This window comes from Prunus mume, linkage group LG1, assembly GCF_029339155.1.
Source record: "Prunus mume cultivar Tortuosa linkage group LG1, ASM2933915v1, whole genome shotgun sequence".
Taxonomy (NCBI): domain Eukaryota; kingdom Viridiplantae; phylum Streptophyta; class Magnoliopsida; order Rosales; family Rosaceae; genus Prunus; species Prunus mume.
In genome coordinates this window covers 30,949,745-30,968,293 of record NC_142698.1, presented here as the reverse complement: position 1 = coordinate 30,968,293, position 18,549 = coordinate 30,949,745, and the positions used below count along the sequence as shown (strand labels likewise).

The window sequence follows — 18,549 nt, the reverse complement described above, 5'->3', positions numbered from 1 at the left end:
TTAGAGAAAATAGATGATATCACCTTTAATTTTCTATAGCTTTCAGGTAGTAATAGATTATCCGTATTGTCATGCAAATGAACACACACAAAAAAGAGGCCCTCTAGCCAAAAAGGAGGAAATTTGGTGATCTTTCCATACATTATAAGAGTGTGAGCTAATGAGCCTTCTAGTAAAAATGAAAAAAGTTAAAAACCAAAAGAAGGGTGGAATGCAATTGCATATTGTAAACTAAGAATTACAAACAGACGTTACGAAATTGCATACATATATATATATATATGCAATTGTATATTGTAATATGAGAACTTGCACATAGAAGCTACGAAATTGCATATAGGTATATGCATATACATATTGTAAACTGAGAATTGCACACATGTGCTATCAAATATGCGATATATGCCCACAAAACCATTAAACGTGGCTAAATTGTTGATTTAGTCCTTGAACTTGTACCAAAATTTTAATTTATCTCATGATCTTTTTTGTTATAAAATTAAGGATATGAATTTGTCTTTATCGCCAATGTCTCCCCTGCTGTTTAATTCCCTAACATTTCATCCAATCCGTCATTAAATATGAGGGAACATTGGTCATTTCATACGTTAAAAATAATTGAATTATGTAAAATAAAATAATATGAAAGGATGTTAAATATATGCCATAAAGCCAGACATGTTGATGTTGCTTTCTTTTTTGGATATTTCACCATCATTTATGGACAAAATCGTTGTTTTCAACTTATGATATTTAGTCTACAATCATAACAGCACAATAATCCTTGGAATATGATTCATATGAGAACTATGCAATGAGATTGGATATAGGAGACTTCTTATACTTCCAGTTCATTTTCTAAACATTCATGGTCATATGATTATCAATTGGGCATTGATCATAATCGAAAAAGTCCAATTTTCTTTTTCGTCAATTCAATGTGGCTCAATCAATCAACCATTAAGTAATAATTTTTGTTGAAAGTTTTTAAATTTATATTTGTATCAACAATCATATGTTTGATATTATTGATTTTTTTTAATTAACAATATAGTAATAATTGGAGATAATCAACAAAGTTCAATATTATTCCCAATAATTCATTTGGTTGAATTAGTAGTAAATCATGAAAGTTATATTGAGTAATTTATGCCAACAAACCTACCTAATGAACGCTAAGCGACTCATTTTTCGGGTAAATGATGTTGTCCGTTGACCAAACTACCCAACGAACTTCATGATTTACTCAACAAACAAGGTATTTTACTCCAAGGACAAAAGGGGTTTATTTGTTGAGTAAAGTTTGTTGTTTCCCTGGGAAATTGGACCAATTAAAATACTTTATCGAAACAAATGCGCTATTTTTTCACGCAAATGTAGGGGGTGCATTCGTTGAATAATCCTTCTTTTCTTTTAATTTTTTTCCCTAATTTTCGTTTATCGATAAGAGTAGTTATCCATTACTATTAGGCCTATTGTCCCCTTTTAAAATTTTACTTTCCAGAGTTATTACTTGTATAAAGAATTTAGCACTTTCACGTTTAATAATCTATTATACACATACATACATATTTTAAAATAATACATTCGTGTTTTATACACGTGTCACATTTTTTAAAAAGGAAATGTGGGATAGTTGTATTGTACATGTACATACGTATTTCTAACCTTTAATACATGTATTTTTACAAAATTGTAAGACACACAAAATTTACGTATTATACAAATAATTCTCACATACTATTGAATAAGAATAATATATGTTATAAAAAATTATATTACAATATTATTTAGTAGACGATTAATATCTACTTTGGATATGTTGAAATTAGCAAATTAATATGTATAAAGTACAAACTAATGCAACTAGGAGGGTCCTTTTTTCTTAATTTTTTTTATTAAATAGCATAGCCATGCGGCTAGACCTTTTGAATATAATGTATTTAAATAGTATAGCCGGGTGTCTATAATACAATTTTTTTTTAAAACTTGTTTTTGAAACGTGGCGATTATTTTGACACATGGCGCTAGAGGGTCCCTTTAAAAATGAAAATAAATAATACAGCGCACGGGTATACTCCGTGTTTTATATATATATATTTTAAATAGACTAGGTTTGACATGTGGCAGCTAATCGGTGGGGTTTTTTTTATATTAAAAATAGTCTAGCGGCATGGCTATAATTAATTTTTATTTTATTTTTCAAGTATAGCCTCACGGCTATACTATTTTACACGTGGGTGCCAAAGGGCAGTTTTTATTTAAGGTTTTAGACATAAAAATTTCACTTTTGTAAAAAGACAAAAAAACCACTCAATTTTCAAATCAAAGACATGCAAATGTATTAGATTCTTTAGGAAATCTAAAAATAAATAAGGGCATTTTTGTCCATTTTTGCTTATTTTAAAATTTTTCTCTCTCCTTTTGCTTTTTCCATTCCCTTTTTTTTATATATAAAGTAAGTAGTATAGCTGGGCAATTATACTCAACTTTTTAAATCTTTTTTAAAAATAGCATAACCATGCGGCTTTACTTGATAAATTGTTTTCAAAGTGTGTGTGTGTGTGTGTGTGTGTGTGTGTATATATATAGGCATCCTTTTTATCTTTTAATTTTTTTCCCCTATTTTCGTTTATCAATAAGAATAGTTATCCATTACTATTAGGCCTATTGTCCCCTTTTAAATTTTTACTTTTCCAGAGTTAGTCTTGTATAAAGAATTTAGTACTTTCACGTTTAATAATCTATTATAAACAAACGTACGTATTTTTCAATAATACATTCGTATTCTATACAAGTCTCACTATTTTTAAAAATGTGGAATAGCTGTATTTGAATAAGAATATATATGTTATAAAAAATTAACATATTACAATATTATATATTAGGCGATTAATATCTACTTTAGATATGTTGAAACTAGCAAATTAATACGTATAAAGTGCAAACTAATGCAATTAGGAGCGTCCTTTTTCTTAATTGTTTTTATTAAATAACATAGCCGTGCGGCTATACCGTTAGAATATAATGTATGTAACTAGTATAGCCGGTCGGCTATACTACGATTTTTAAAAAAAAAACATTTTTTTGACACGTCCTTATTTTTGAAACGTGGATAGTGTTCCTTTAAAAATATAAAAAATATTACAGCCGTAAGGCTATACTCCGTGTTTTCAATTTTTTTAAATAAATAAACTAGGTTTGACACGTGGCGGCTAGGTGGGGTCCTTTTTTTATTAAAATTAGTATAGCCTCGGCTATACTTAGTTTTTTAATTTTTGAGTACAATCGCTGCTATACTATTTTACACGCAGGCGCCAAAGGGCTGTGCGTTTGTCCTGTTTTATATATAGTAAATAGTATAGCTAAGCGATTTTGAAATTTTTTTTTTTAACAAATAGTATAGCCGGGCGGCTTTATGTTATTTATTTATTTTTTCATTTAAAAAAAAAATTGTCTTCAATATGTATATATATATATATATATATATATATAGGGATCCTTTTTTTCTTTTAATTTTTTCCCCCGATTTTTGTTTATCAATAAGAGTAGTTATCCGTTCCTATTAAGCCTATTTTCCCCTTTTAATTTTTTATTTTTCCAGAGTTGTTCCCGTATAAAGAATTTTGCACTTTCACGTTTAATAATCTATTATATACATACATACATTTTTTTCAATAATACATTTGTGTTCTATATACGTCTCACGTTTTTAAAAAAGGAAATGTAGAATAGTCTTATTATACATGTACATACGTATTTCTAACATTTAATACACATATTTTTTTACAAAATTTGCAGTAAGACATACAAAATTCATATATTATACAAATAATTCTCACATACTATTGAATAATAATAATATATGTTATAAAAAATTATATTACAATATTATATAGTATACAATTAATATCTACTTTGGATATGATGAAACTAGAAAATTAATGTGTATAAAGTACAAACTAATGCAATTAGGAGGGTCCTTTTTTCTTAATTTTTTTTAATTAAATAGCATAGCCGTGCGGCTTTACCTTTGGAATATAATGTATGTAACTGGTCTCGCCGGGCAACTATACTACGAATTTAAAAATAATAAAAAAATGTTTTTGACACGTGGCCCTAGAGGGTCCATTTAAAAATAAAAATAAATAGTACAGCTGCACGGCTATACTCTGTGTTTTCTATTTTTAAAAAATAGAGTAGGTTTGACACGTGGCGGCTATTTGGTGGGGGTCCTTTTTTATTAAAAATAGTTACTGTGTTTTAATTTTCAGGTATAGCCGCACGGCTATACAATTTTATACATGGGCGCCAAAGAGCTGTCCTCTTTGTTTATATAGTAAATAGTATAGCCGTGCGGCGAAAAACTCGATTTTTAAATGTTTTAAAAATAGTATAGCCGACCGGCTTTACTGTTGTTTTTTTTTCTTTTTAAATTTTGTTCAATATATATATATATATATATAGGGATCTTTTTTTCTTTTAATTTTTTTCCCAATTTTCGTGTTTCGATATGAGTTATTGCTTAGGGTTTTTATTACTAACCATCCAGGAATGGGATCCAAACCCTTGTCATTGAAGAGGAGGAGCGCCTGATAGTATATAACATAAAACTTTACACCTGAATTAATAAGTTGGTGGCGCATTGTAACTATCTTGAGATTTTATGCTCTTTCTATTTGTGACCTTGGGATTTTGTTGTTCTGACATTCTCATCGTAAGTACTAGTGATCATCAATGTGAACTCTCCAACTAAAACCTTGCTTCCACACTATGTATGTATATTCTACAACCATAATTGAGCGGAAGTTTTGTGTGTATGAATTCAATTCAATGGAAAAATCAAAACTATAAGCTCTTGTTGAATTGTATTTCTTGCAGTCCTAATGATTGAAATCCAACCTTATTAGTAACGAAGAAGTTTGAGATTTTTTTTTTGCTTATGTTGTTGTTCGTCAACATGTTTTTTTTTTCCAAGTCTTTTTCTTTTAAATATCATTATTTATCTGATTTGGCTTTCTCTGTATTTGTATAATCATTAGCAAACTTTAGAGAGAAGAAGAGGTTTAGTGTAACAGCTGGATATGATAGTTGTAATTTAAGGCCCGTTTGGTACCTTACTTTATTTAAAAAGTCAATTATGAGTTTTGTAATGCTATTTTTTTTTTCCATGAATTATGAGTTAGTACTTTTTAAATACTTGAAGGATATTTAGGATTCTCTAAAAATTTGTTGTTATTGAACTTTTAGCTTTTAAATTATTGCCTTTCTCTGAAGGATCCGCCACTAGAATAAAACTTGAAATTAATAATTATTGTAACTATCTGAGAAACCCTGACCTTGGGAAATTTTGTTGTTCTGAAATTCTCATCGTAAGTACTAGTGATCATCAATGTGAACTCTCCAACTAAAAGACAATCATGTATATGATGTATATTCTAGCTTAGTTTTGTTATAAAATATATAGTGATCATATATATATATAGAGAGACTATAAAGAGTTTGGCTAATATTTTCATAAGATTTATTTTTAGGTAGAATATTTTTTAAATATATTGGCTATTGGTCTAGGTTTTACTATCATATTTTTGTTTTCTTAAGTTATCTAGTAATCTATGCTATTCTTTAAAAGCGAATACTCTTTATCCATCACTTTTAACCCAAAAAAAAAAAAAAAGATTTTGGAAAAAAGTCCGGCCCAGGCTAAGCCCTTTGAAATCTTGACCCGGCCCAACCTAACTTAAAAAAATTAAAAAAGCCCATAAAGCCCAACCCTAGATAACTTTGATTTATTTTTTCTGGTGTTTGAGTGATTTTAGTGTTGATTTTGGGTTGAACTGGAACTTGATACACTTGGTCCTTATTTGTGATTTCGTTATCTGGGTTTTCTCTTCTGAGCTTATTTGGGATTTTGCATTTTCACTGCAACAATATGATTATACTTCCAGTTGCTGAAAATTGAAAGGGTTTTATTTCTGGCTGGGCTGGCAATTGGTTTTGTTACTCAAACTAGCTTTAGTTATTGCTTGGAATGGAACAGTTGGGGTTGGGGCCAATTCTATTGTTCAGCTTTGAATTTTTTTTTAGATCTGGTTTCTTATGCTTTACAAAGAGCCAACTCAAAAAGTTAGTTAATGATAAATTCAGCCACACTTTCATTTTCAACTTAGTATGCTCTCTGTTCCAAACTCAGCAGTATGTTGCATTAGGTTAGAAACATTGGCTGATGTGGGTACTTCTGTTTGATTCTAAGTTTTGGGATTTTCATGTGTGGTTATCCAAATCTTACTGCAATTAGGTCATTTGGCTTAGTTTGATTGGCGTTTTCAATGTATTGAAGGAGATTCTATTTTTTGGTTATAATTCTAATCTATATTGCACGGATACAAATACGAGTAGGCCAATATGATTTGCACCGATATTGCAAAACTCCAAAAACTAGAATACAGGGTATTGGCACTGATGCGGCTATTAAAATAATATAGATAATAAAAACTGATATTGCATCTATCATGTTATAATCATCCATTATGTTTAAAACATAAAACTAAAAACAGTGCAAAGGATCCACTAATGTAATAGGTTTGGAGCAATTGCTTCCTAAAAAGTCCTGACTTCAAATCCTAATATTTATGTATTGTGTGTAAGTTTAACATGTTATGAACCCTTTCAATAAGAAAAATATTCAAATAAATATAACCCAATACTAACAGCAGCCAGCTACAAAGGAAAAAAAAGGTTAGAGTTGATTGTGGGAAAGTCTGCATGTTTTAAAAGAAAATAATAAAGGTTTTACTGCTAAAAAACTTACAGCACGGGTTGAAAAAAGGTTTTGTTCCGTAAACGTTCCAACGTCAGTGAAATTGAAAAGCCCAAACAATGAGACGACGTCGTCTCAGTGAAAACCTAAAATAAACAAAATCGTGCTCTCTTCGTCTTCCTCGTGCAGCAGACGCAGAGCCTCACAGACGACGACGCTTCTTCATCTTCCTCACCGACGACGCCTCAAACTTCTCGCTGCAGCGCCGTTTCGGGACCGTATATCGGACGGTAAAACTTTAGGAACAGTCCACGATACGCGTATAGCGCCGTATCAGATACGTATCACACGCGTATCGCCGTATCCAATACGAGCATACCCCTCAAGACTGCCGTATCGGTGCAACAAAGGTTCAAATATTAGGCTTGTCCTTTTGTTTCTATGGTGTTCTGTTTCATCATCTATTATGCATAATTTCATAATGTGTATGCAGAATTTCATCATCTATTAGACATGCAAATATAAAAGATTGCATTAACACAAAATTCCAACTGATTCATTTTATGCCCTAATATTCTCATCTGTTTTAGTTTGTCTGATTTTGAATGTTTTTGGATTTAATTGTGCTCTGTATTATGTCTTTCTTGAAATTAATCAACTTTGATTTCAATTTTTAGGGCAAACCCAATCCTATTTAACTCAGATAATTTAAATGAAGAAACCACCAAGCACAATCTGCACATCAAGTAAAATAAAGTTCGAAGAACCTGAATCTTCGTCTTCATCCAAAGATGTAAGTAATCAAAAGAATTTTTATTTTATCTTATGCTATTATAATTCTTATTGTTGTGAAGAAGAATCAATTTTTGCATTTGATTTTCATTCTTTTTTATATTTATAATAGGAGGAGGAGATAGAGCAGGAGCTTGCAGATGTGACATTTGGAGAACTGCAAAAGGCACGCTCAAACGGGTCACATTTAGTGCACCCAAAGCCCAAAGAAGAGAAGAAGGGTGGCCGGGCGAACAAGAACCGGTAATTTGAGCATGCATTAGATTGTTTCCCATTGGTTTTTGTTGGGTTTTTTGTAATGCAATTGAGGAGCTGAATATGTGTGTATGTTTGCTTTTGAAGGCCAATGGAGGTTAGTTGCAAGAAGCCTGTTACAAGATTTCGAGAGATCATTCAAGGTTCGAAAAAGGTGAGCTTTTGATATGAAGATGTTCTGCTTTGTGATTTTATGACTTAATTAAGATTCAACCTTATTTGCGGTACACCTGTCTGTTTTCCTATTGGGTTCCAAAGGTTTTCATGAGAAAATATTGATAACTTAAATAGTTTACTATGACAAAAATTGACGATAAATAACTGTAGCTTGTTTCTTGATGTGTGTTTTTATGTTTTTTCTATGACCTATTTGGAATCAAAACCTGGTGTGTTATTAAGCATGACATAGGAGGATTATGGTTTTTAGTATTTGATGTGGATTTTATTCTTAGGATTCATTTCTCCTAGAGAAGTTATTTTTGTATCAAAGTTATGTTAAAGCGAGAAAGTGGATGAGCAAAGTTGTGAGTAGTCAATCTATGATTAGGCTAGTTATTTCCATACCTAGGCAATCATCTTATTAAGATAACTAATGGAGTGTTGGAGTAAAGCAGAAGGCTTACATGTACTTTGTTTAGTGTAAAGCTTGAACAATTCAATCAGTGTACTTTGGTTGAAATTATTTCTTGCTATGTTTAGGTGGTACGTGACCCACGTTTTGAATCTTTATGTGGAACACTGGATGTTGATGGGTAGGCTTCTCTCTCTCTCTCTCCCCCCATTTGTGGTGTGTGTATAGATTACTTTATTTAGGCTTCTCTCTTTTTATGAAAGATGAGTTGCTACTTCTGGATTATCCGAAGTACCAAGCCAAAAATGAGTTGTAATTATTTTGGCTTCAATAAAATTTATGTTACATAGAAAATGAAAAGGATAACCTGCATTCAACAGGTTTAGGAAGAGATATGACTTTCTATTTGCAAACGAGCTTCCTGCCGAGAGAGAGGTAAAATTTCTTAAATATGTTATATGTCTTCAGTTTCATCTCTACATGTTTATTATTTTTCTCTGATTTTTGTGTTGCGTCTGACAGGAACTGCAGATGCAAGTGAAGAAATCCAAGGACCCAGAAGTGATTGAAGAACTAAAGAAACGCATATCTTGGATCGTAAATGCTTGCCTTCAAAAAAATATATTTGATAGATTCCCTCATTTATCTGTCCTTGCTATATATTCCTTTTAACTCTCTATTTTGCTTGAAAGAAAAATTAGAGAAACTGTCTCTGTCACTATTCAGTTTTCTTCATTGTTGTGTCTTTTCAGGATAAACAGCTCAAATCTGAGTCAGCCAAGCGCACTGAAGCTGCAATACTGGCCGAGCACAAGCAAAAAGAGAGAGAAGCAGCAAAGCAAGGGAAACAACCCTTTTTTCTTAAGAAATGTAATACTCTCTTGCTCTCTCTCCATCTGTGTGTGCATGCGCATATGTGTTTTGTTTCAGTAGTCTATATTTCCGGATGGTACTTGGCAGATGCAAGAAAAAGCAAAATATTTTAGATCTCTCAATTTTAGATTCACTGTATGAGGAATTCTAGACCCCTTGACAAGTGAACCCCAGGATCTTATCATCTGATTATTCGAATCCCGTGTTTAACATTTTTAATTATATGCAGCTGAGATCCGAAAGAAACGACTTATGGAAAAGTATAAACAACTCAAGGTAAAAAATTTCATTTTGTCATGATGTTCAAAATACCTTGTTGGGACTAGTACTTAGTCATCTTGGCTTTGGCAACAAACGTAATTTTTTTAAATGATCAGGGATCTGGCAAGCTTGAAGCCTTCATCGAGAAAAGGCGCAGGAAGAATGCTGCAAAGGACCACAGATTCATGCCATACCGTAGGCCTGACAACACTGTGCAACAAATTTAATGACTTCACTTGGTTCTGGAGAAGCAGAGTAAATTTTCTTATTAGCTGAGTGGTATTGGGAGACTACTGGGTGGTGACATGATGAGTTTGCTTGGAAAGCTGCAAATTTCAGTAAATTTTGAACAAAAGCCCCCAAAAGAATCTTTTTTTTATTTTTTTATTTTTACTATTTGGAATTTAGTTGTCAAATTTGGATGTGGGTGGCAGGGTGCCAAAGAGTAATTCCAATGATCTTTTTATTATTCGGAGCTGCTATATTTGCTCACTATTTCATTCCTTCAAATGCAAATAGTAAAACTAACTTTTTATTTATTTAAAATATATCAAATGAACTTTCACCCTCTCTCTTCCCCACCCAGCCAACCCCAGAGCTTTGATGAAAGTAGGAGCCTTGCTGCTGGTGGGAGAACTAGTATTAGTGAGCAAACAAAGAGTTGTGCCAGAGGCCATTGGAGACCTGTTGAAGATTCAAAACTGAAAGAACTTGTGGCCCAATATGGTCCTCAAAACTGGAACCTAATAGCTGAGCATCTTGATGGCAGAGGGAAGCATCATCACTCTCGAAACCCAACCACCCATCACCATTTCGTCTGCCAAATACAACACCATTCACGTAGCCAAAACCCATAACAGTTTTCATCTCCTCACACTCAGAATCAAATTTAAAGAATTGTTGAATAAAAATCAAATTTACAGATTGAATATTTTAAGGAAAAATTGATATGATAATCCTTAATCTCCAGAAAATAAAAATTCATTGTCTATAGAACTATCATCATCCCATCATCCTTAACTAAAAAACTGGTGTCACCCTTTGACGTCGTTGCAAACCCAACCCCCACAACGTCATTTGGGATTGTCACAAATCTTCGATTTACGAAACCTAGGTGGTTGGGTCTTCACCAACCTCGAAAACTGAGTGATGTCGTCGCAAACCCATATGCCGAATATGCCATTATGTATCTGACGACGCGTAGATCTCCTCAAATCGCTGACCTCACCATCAAAATGAGGGGTCCAGATCTATTGGCTACATGTTGTATTGTCGACCTCACATAGAGAGAGAGAGAGAGAGAGAGAGAGATGAGGTGGCTAGGGCTAGGAGAGGACTAAGGGAGAAGGAGGTGGTTGGGCGGCGACATTATTTTTAATTATTTTTAAAATACAAGGAATTATTTATTACTGTTTGGCCCATATAAAGTCCATGTCATTGAAAAAAGGGATCTCATGTTTGATGCATAAGCATTTAATAGATTTATTAATGGTTTGTATAACGGAGTGGGTAAATTGTAAATTTTCCGGGAGTTTGAGTATGTACTTGTAAATGTCCCTAAAGGTGGGTATGAATTTGAAAATGACTTTGGTGGGTTTTTTACGTTATAAATACAAACTTAAGAGTATGGTGGCCCTTAGAAAGACATAATTTTGATATATATATATATATATATCTCAGTCTCTTCCATTGAGAGATTGCTCAAATAATTTTATTTGAGGACACCCTTTAGAGTACTCTACAATTTTTTATTTTTTAACGATCCAAATAGTTTATTTTTCAAGTCTCCATTCACAGATCATCTTTGCAAAAAATCAGACAAATCAGAAATCGTTTCGACATCTAATTATATCATGCAAAATCAATGAATACGGTACTTCAAGAAAGTATTAAAATTACAATAATGTATTGATGACATTGTTTTATGTGTAAGGAGAATAATACGTACGTGAAAAAAAAAGAGAAAGTTAGAGTGTTGAGGCCCAAAAATCCAGGGGCTAAGCCCAAATTAGTTATTGGCCCAACACAGGTAATGGAACGTAAAAGAAGCTCAATCGGGACAAAAGAGAATTTGTAGGGTGCACCGATACAAGCTACGGACCACATATGATGCCAAGCAAGCACGTGCAAAAGGGCCAAGAGCATGCAAACTTTACAAAATCACGCGCACATGCCCGTTCGGTGTTACTTGGCCCGATTATAGCCTATCATGAATAATAAAATTCAAGCACAAGCATAAGCGTCATGTGAGAAGAGATACTATCCTAACACTAAGCCGTGCTACAAGCTTAAGTGGGCCCAAGCCACAAAATTATCTGGGGCTTGTGAGAAGGTTGTGGTGTGGATGGATACAAGCAATCACGGGGCCTATTGAGGGTTCGAGGAGTGAAGATTTTAGGCCACTTGGGAGCACTAAAACTCGAGCTCATTCCTCGGCCCCAAATACATGGGTTAGCATGAGAGAGAGAACATAACCCAGTGCCTTAGAAATAGTACAATAGCTTGTTCGGGAAACCTTATGATAATTAGAGCACCCAAACACTTTGTCAAAACACTTCCCGCAGCTTGACGAAAGCCCATTAGATCTGGAGATAACACGCTAATAACCCAACACTGTACACACAGCCCAGCCTGAAGCCTTATAAAAAAATCTGCATCATGCTCCATCATCGTTAGGACTCCAAGAGAGTCAAACAAGGAGTCATGGCAAGAACCAGCAGAAATCCATGTGTGAAGGACGAACACCCATTGGACAAAAGCTCTACCCATCTCCTTTTCCATTACAAGCTTCGTTTTGAAAACCAAAGAGAGAAAGCAGGTGGCGCCTCACCCTCATGGAGAGGTCTAGCTGCGTCAAACCATGGAACCACAAAGGGTTCCTTACCCATGCATCTTGAATGGAAGAATTTCACCCAAAATATTAAGTGGAAAGAAGCAACGAGAAAGGGAGGAAAGGATTAGATGAAATTAGGGTTCTTCATGCCTATAAAAGAGGGCTTTTGCTACCCAGAAAACCAACCCATTCGGAGGCCTGACCAAGCATTGTCAAGTAACTGAAAATTTACTCAAGCCACCCAATCCTCTTCTTTGTTCGTAATCGTTCTAATCTTCCTTTGCGCCACTTCAAACCCCTGTTCTTTGTAAGAAATTCATGCTTCTCTCTCTCTCAAATTGCTAAACTTGTGAAAGCGTAGCTCTCATGCCACAGGCTCCTCAAGCTAAGCCATTAATCGATTTATCATGCTGATTTGGCTATTGGTGAAATGAACCTAAGAGTGTTTTTCTAAAGTCTCTTCAGGACTTTTCAAAAACTCTTTTGGGAGTTTGGTTTCGAACTCAGACACTTGGGGAATTTTGTTTCTTTTTTCTTCTTATGGCAGCCCAAGCCCATTCGTCAGGTTGCTAGAACAAAAAGACCCCTACAGAGAGAAGGTTGCTAGCATTCCCCTGGCTTAAAATACCACCCTTGTTACAATGTCACTATTCAAAAAAGCTTTTTTATTTTAAACCCAAAACACATAGTGGCTTTAGCCAAAAGCTAAGATCAGAAACCTTACTGTCATTACTCCCTCCTTTCCTTTTCAATTGCTCTCTGTTAGGAAAATCACAATCTCCCTAAAATGCCTTGCTGTATTCTCTCCTCATAATGTCATTTTTTAGGATATAGCCACCAAGAAGATGATTGGTGAAGGGCTAATCTTGATGGCCTCTTTTACCTGTCCAAGGATTTTCAAACTAGCAAGGGATTTCAAGTCAGTTCCAAGTTATTCCAGATCAAAGTTTGTGGCATCAACATTTATCTCACTTTTCAGAACCCGTTCTATCTGTTTTGTTTCCTAACCTAGTAAAACAACAGACCACATGTGACTCCTGTCAATTGTCTATGTCTGCTAGGTTGTCTTTCAATTCCTCTATGTCTCGAGCTAATAAACCCTTTGAGATTGTACACTCTTGACATCTGGGGTCCAACCTTTGAATCTTAATTTTGATGGTTATAAATATTTTGTGACTTTTATCGATGATTTCTCAAGAATCACTTGGTTATATCTCTTAAAATTCAAAAGTGATGTATTGAATGTTTTCAAGGACTTCCTTAATCTTGTTAGAAATCATTTTTCCACACAAATTCATACACTACGATAAGATAACGACATTGAATATATGTCCAATCTCATGACACAATACTTAAGCACACACGGATCATTCACCAAACAAGTTGTGTGGGTACACCTCTCATGACAAAATGAGCACACATGGTAGTTGTGTGGGTACACGTGGTAAAAGGAAAAATCGTGATTCACTTAGAAAACTAGAGCTCTAATGTTTCAAATGAATGTTCCAAAAAGATTTTGGTCTCAAGGAGTCCTCACTGCTACTTACCTTATTAACCATTTGCCTAGTAAAGTGTTGGATTTCAGATCACCCCTTGAAGTTATGAAGGGAAGAAAGATTGACCTGTCTCATTTAAAGGTCTTTGATTGTGATAACAGTAATAGTTAGTTAAGAGTTTGTTAGTATTGGCACGTGTGGCAGCTGTAATTAGTTAGTTAGTTAGTTTGTTATAAAAGAAACTTTATCTCTCTGTAATTAGATACACGATTAAGAGATTAAACAGAAAAGCAAATTCTCTCGTCTTCCCTGAGTTCTTCTTCAATATTCATCTTCTTCCTTCAGTCTCAATTCTTCTTTCTTATACTGTTATCATGGTATCACGAGCCTGGACTCGATCCTGATTTTCTTTCTCTTCTCTGCTGCGTGGTTTCTCCTTCTCTATTATTGTTCTCTGTTCTTGTTCTCTACACGATTTTCCCCAAATTCTTCTCAAACCCTATATTCTTTGCTTGTGAGTTCTTCAATCTCATGGCATCTTCTTCGTCTACTTCCTCTCTCAAGATTGAGAGTCTTCTCGGCATGCTTACCATACGCTTGAGCGGCGACAACTATCTGAAGTGGAGCTATCAGCTTGAGTCGGTGTTACAAGGCTATGATCTCTTTGGATATCTTGATGGATCTGTGTTTGCTCCTCCGAAATTTGCTATTTTGGATGAGGAATGTGTTACCTCTGAAGTCACCGCTGCACAAAAGACTGCGTCTCGATAAAGCTCTCTGAATCTGCGATTGCTTCTCTCTCGGAAGCTCTTGAGTATGTCATTGGAAGTTGCCTGCTCGTGAGGCCTGGCTTAATCTTACGGATCGCTATGCTTCATTTCTCGAGCACGTATCAACCAATCAAGACTGCGAAGGCGTGGTGACTCGATTGACCGATTCCTTCTTCGTTTGAAGCATATTCGTGATCAATTGCACTCTGTTGGTGTGAAGATTTCTGATGACGATTTTGTCATCGCTGCTCTCAACGGTTTGCCGTAGGAATATGATATCATCAAAACGGTGTTAATTGCTCGAGATACTTCACTTTCTCTCGGAGACTTCCGCTCAACTTCTTGTTGCTTGAGCAAACCACCGAGGCCAGGGTTGTGACACATTACGCAATGTTTACCTCTCAATCTGCTCCGAATTCACAATCTGTTCCTAGGTGCAAGCTATGGTCCTTCGTCTGGTCAAGGCTTGCTTCCTACACGGTGCAGGGTTCGGTTGGCTATCTTGGCTCTAACACACTATTTTCGGTCCTCGGCCTAATTTCAACGGCAATTCAGTCGTGGTGGTTTTGGTTCAGTAAATTTGGTTCATCTCAATTCCGTCCTTCCTCTGCTGGATTTCGTAATGGTTTCTCTACCAATAAATTTGCAATTCAGTGTCAAATTCTGCGATAGCGTGGGCTGCTTCTGCTAATTATTACCATCGCCATTCTTCTCCTAATTCTACTGCTTCTTCTGTGATAATTGAGTGTCAAATTTGTGGTAAGAAGGGGCATGGTGCTTTGGATTGTTACCACCGCTCCAATTATGCATTTCAAGGTCAATCTCCTCCTTCATCCTTGACTGCAATGACTGCTCAGACTACCTACAATCCTGATCAAGTATGGATAGCTAATAGTGGTGCTACACATCACATGGTCTCTACTCTCGATCATCTGAATAATGTGGCTGCTTGTGATTCTGCTGAGAATGTGACTGTTGGCAATGGGGAAGGTTTGCAAATCCGTCATATAGGAACTGCTAAGCTTGCTTCTTTAACTCTTCCATCCGTGTTTCATGTTCCACATCTCACGGCTAATCTCTTATCTGTGCATCAACTGTGTAAAGATAACAATTGCAATATTATCTTTGATGTTTCTGGATTTTATATATAGGACAAGCTCACCAAGAACATTCTGCTCCAAGGCAAGAGTAGCCAGGGGCTTTATCCAATACCAGTGCCTCTGCAATCTTGTCTCTATACCATCTCCCATACAACATTCTCAGCGGTCTATGTCTCCTTCAGTTGCGTTTCTTGGTCAGCAGGTTAAATCCTCCTTGTGGCATCACAGGTTGGGTCATCCAACTAATGAAGTGGTGAAGTATATGCTCAAAGCTGCTCAGCTTCCCTATTGTGATGATTCTCAATTTTTCGTGTGTTCTGATTGTCTTCATGGCAAAATGCATAAACTTCCTTTTCCTACAGATCATGTAAAAGTTACCATTCCATTTCAAAAAATCCATAGTGATGTGTGGGGTCCCTCTAGGATGAAATCTGTTGATGGCTTTCGGTTTTATGTGATCTTTGTTGATGAGTGTACTGGCTATATGTGGTTATATCCACTTTATAATAAATCAGAAGTTTATGCTACTTTTCTCCGGTTTCATGCAATGATTGTTACTCAGATTTGCTGCTTCATCATGTTTGCAAAGTGATGGGGGAGGGGAGTTTACTAGTAGGTTGTTCATTGATTATTTGGCTTCTAAGGGCATTGAACATCAATTATCCTGTCCATACACTCCTCAGCAAAATGGTTTAGCTGAGAGGAAGAATAGACATCTTATTGAAACCTCTATTACTCTTTTGACTGCTGCTCATCTTCCTAGTCAGTTTTGGTTTCATGCCGTTGCTCATGCTGCGTATTTGATTAATAGGATGCCTAGTAAAGTTTGGATCTTCAGTCTCCCTATTATAGACTTTTTGGCTTGGTTCCTGACATCACACATGTTAAGATGTTTGGCACTGCAATTTATCCATATTTGAGACCTTATACTGAGCATAAGCTTCAATCTCGCACAGCTCAATGTGTTTTTCTTGGATATGCACCAGGTTATAAAGGTGTCATTTGTGATAATCCTTTCACAGGCAAATTGGTGATATCTAGGCATGTTATCCATGATGAAACTTGTCATCCTTTTAAGAGGCTTCCGGCATCTATTTCTCCGGTATTATCCATGCCCTCACAGTCTACTTCTATCCGGGTTCCACTTCTCGTTCCCGTGACACCTTCTGCTACTCCTACTGTAGAAGGTGCTAATAATTTGGCATATGATCCTGCAGCCTCTGATCCGGCAGACACTAGTCCTTCCATTTCTCATGCGGTATCTCCTTCAGATTCTATAGCATCTGTTTTAAATGCTCATCAATTACAAGTCCTTGCGCCTGCATTTCTGCATCTGTGATAATTCATCTTCTGTCTCTGATATATCTGCTCTTTCTGTTCCATCTGGTAATACACATTCTATACAAACTCGCTAAGAATGGAATTAGCAAAGTGAAACCTTTTCGATTATCAATGTTACCATACTACCATTCCTGTTATTGCTGCAGATGATGAACCTTCGTCTTATCGCATAGCTGCTCAATCTCCTGCTTGGGTTAAAGCAATGCATGAAGAACTTGAAGCATTGCAAATGTAGGGAACTTGGTCTCTAGTGCCATGTCCTTCCCGGAAAAATATAGTTGGAAGTAAATGGATCTACAAAATCAAGCGCAATGCCGATGGTTCAATTGCAAGGTATAAAGCTCGTTTAGTGGCACAAGGATTCAGCCAACAACAGAGTGCTGGATTTTAGTGAAACTTTCAGCCGATTGTCGGACATACAACTGTGAGGCTGATACTTAGTTTGGCAGCCATGAATAAGTGGAGTTTGCGAGTTAGATGTTAAAACGCTTTTTACATGGTGATCTGGAAGAGGAAGTTTACATGCGGCAGCCTCCAGTTTTGAAGATTCCCAGCATCGAGTTTGTGTGTAGGTTGGCCAAGTCCCTCTATGGCCTTAAACAGGCACCAAGGGCTTGGAATGCCAAGTTCTACAGAGTTATCTTCGACCTTAGGCTTTAAGTCCTCCCATTCTGACCCAAGTCTGTTTGTCAAGCATGAAGGTTCTGATATTGTGATTTTACTACTGTATGTAGATGATATTATTTTGACTGGTTCAAGTCCTCGTTGGTTCAAGCAGATTATTGATGATTTAGGAGCTGTATTTGATATGAAGGACATGGGCAGACTTGCATATTTTTAGGTCTTGGTGTCTTATGATTCCACAGGAGGTATCTTTGTTCATCAGACCACGTATGCTCAGGAGTTGTTAAATAAAGCAGGGATGACCAATTGTAAAGCTTGTCCAACTCCCTACAAGCCACATAATCAGGTATTAAGAACAGAGGGCAGCCATTAGATCCAACCTTGTATCGAGTCTTGTAGGTGCCTTACAGTATTTGACATTCACAAGGCGGACTTGTCATATTACATCATCATCTGTTTGTCAGATATGACTACACCTCTGAAGCACATTTTGATTTGGTCAAGCGTATATTAAGGTATATTCAAGGTACCATCTGATGGCATTCACTTCACTCTGAGGCCCTTGGCATCTGCAGCCTCAAAGTGATGATCTGTTAATTGGTGGAGACTTGAATACACGCAGGTCTACCACGAGATTTGTGATATTTCTTGAAATAATCCTATTTCTTGGCAATCTAAAAGCGAGGATCTGTGTCTAGAAGTTCGATCAAGCGAGTCAGGGCATTGGCCAATACTGCAGATTTAGCTTGGATTGACAGGTCTTGTTGGATTTGAAAGTATGCTTACAGCCTCCTACAATTTCATGTGATAATTTGTCTGCTTTGGCTCTTAGTTCTAATCCTATATATCACTCACGCATCAAGCACCTGACAT

The 18,549-nt window shown here is 35.7% G+C and overlaps 1 protein-coding gene across 1 annotated transcript; it reads left to right on the top strand.

The window, feature by feature from the left end:
- The first annotated feature begins 6,897 nt into the window (after positions 1-6,897).
- On the top strand, positions 6,898-9,981 carry LOC103328091 (rRNA biogenesis protein rrp36-like). The gene is made up of 10 exons (XM_008230482.3): positions 6,898-7,170; positions 7,438-7,553; positions 7,665-7,795; positions 7,895-7,961; positions 8,507-8,559; positions 8,759-8,813; positions 8,901-8,975; positions 9,131-9,248; positions 9,481-9,527; positions 9,629-9,981. The coding sequence occupies exons 2-10, from the start codon at positions 7,473-7,475 to the stop codon at positions 9,737-9,739; spliced, it is 738 nt and encodes a 245-aa protein (XP_008228704.2). The 5' UTR covers positions 6,898-7,170; positions 7,438-7,472; the 3' UTR covers positions 9,740-9,981.
- Positions 9,982-18,549: the final 8,568 nt, after the last annotated feature.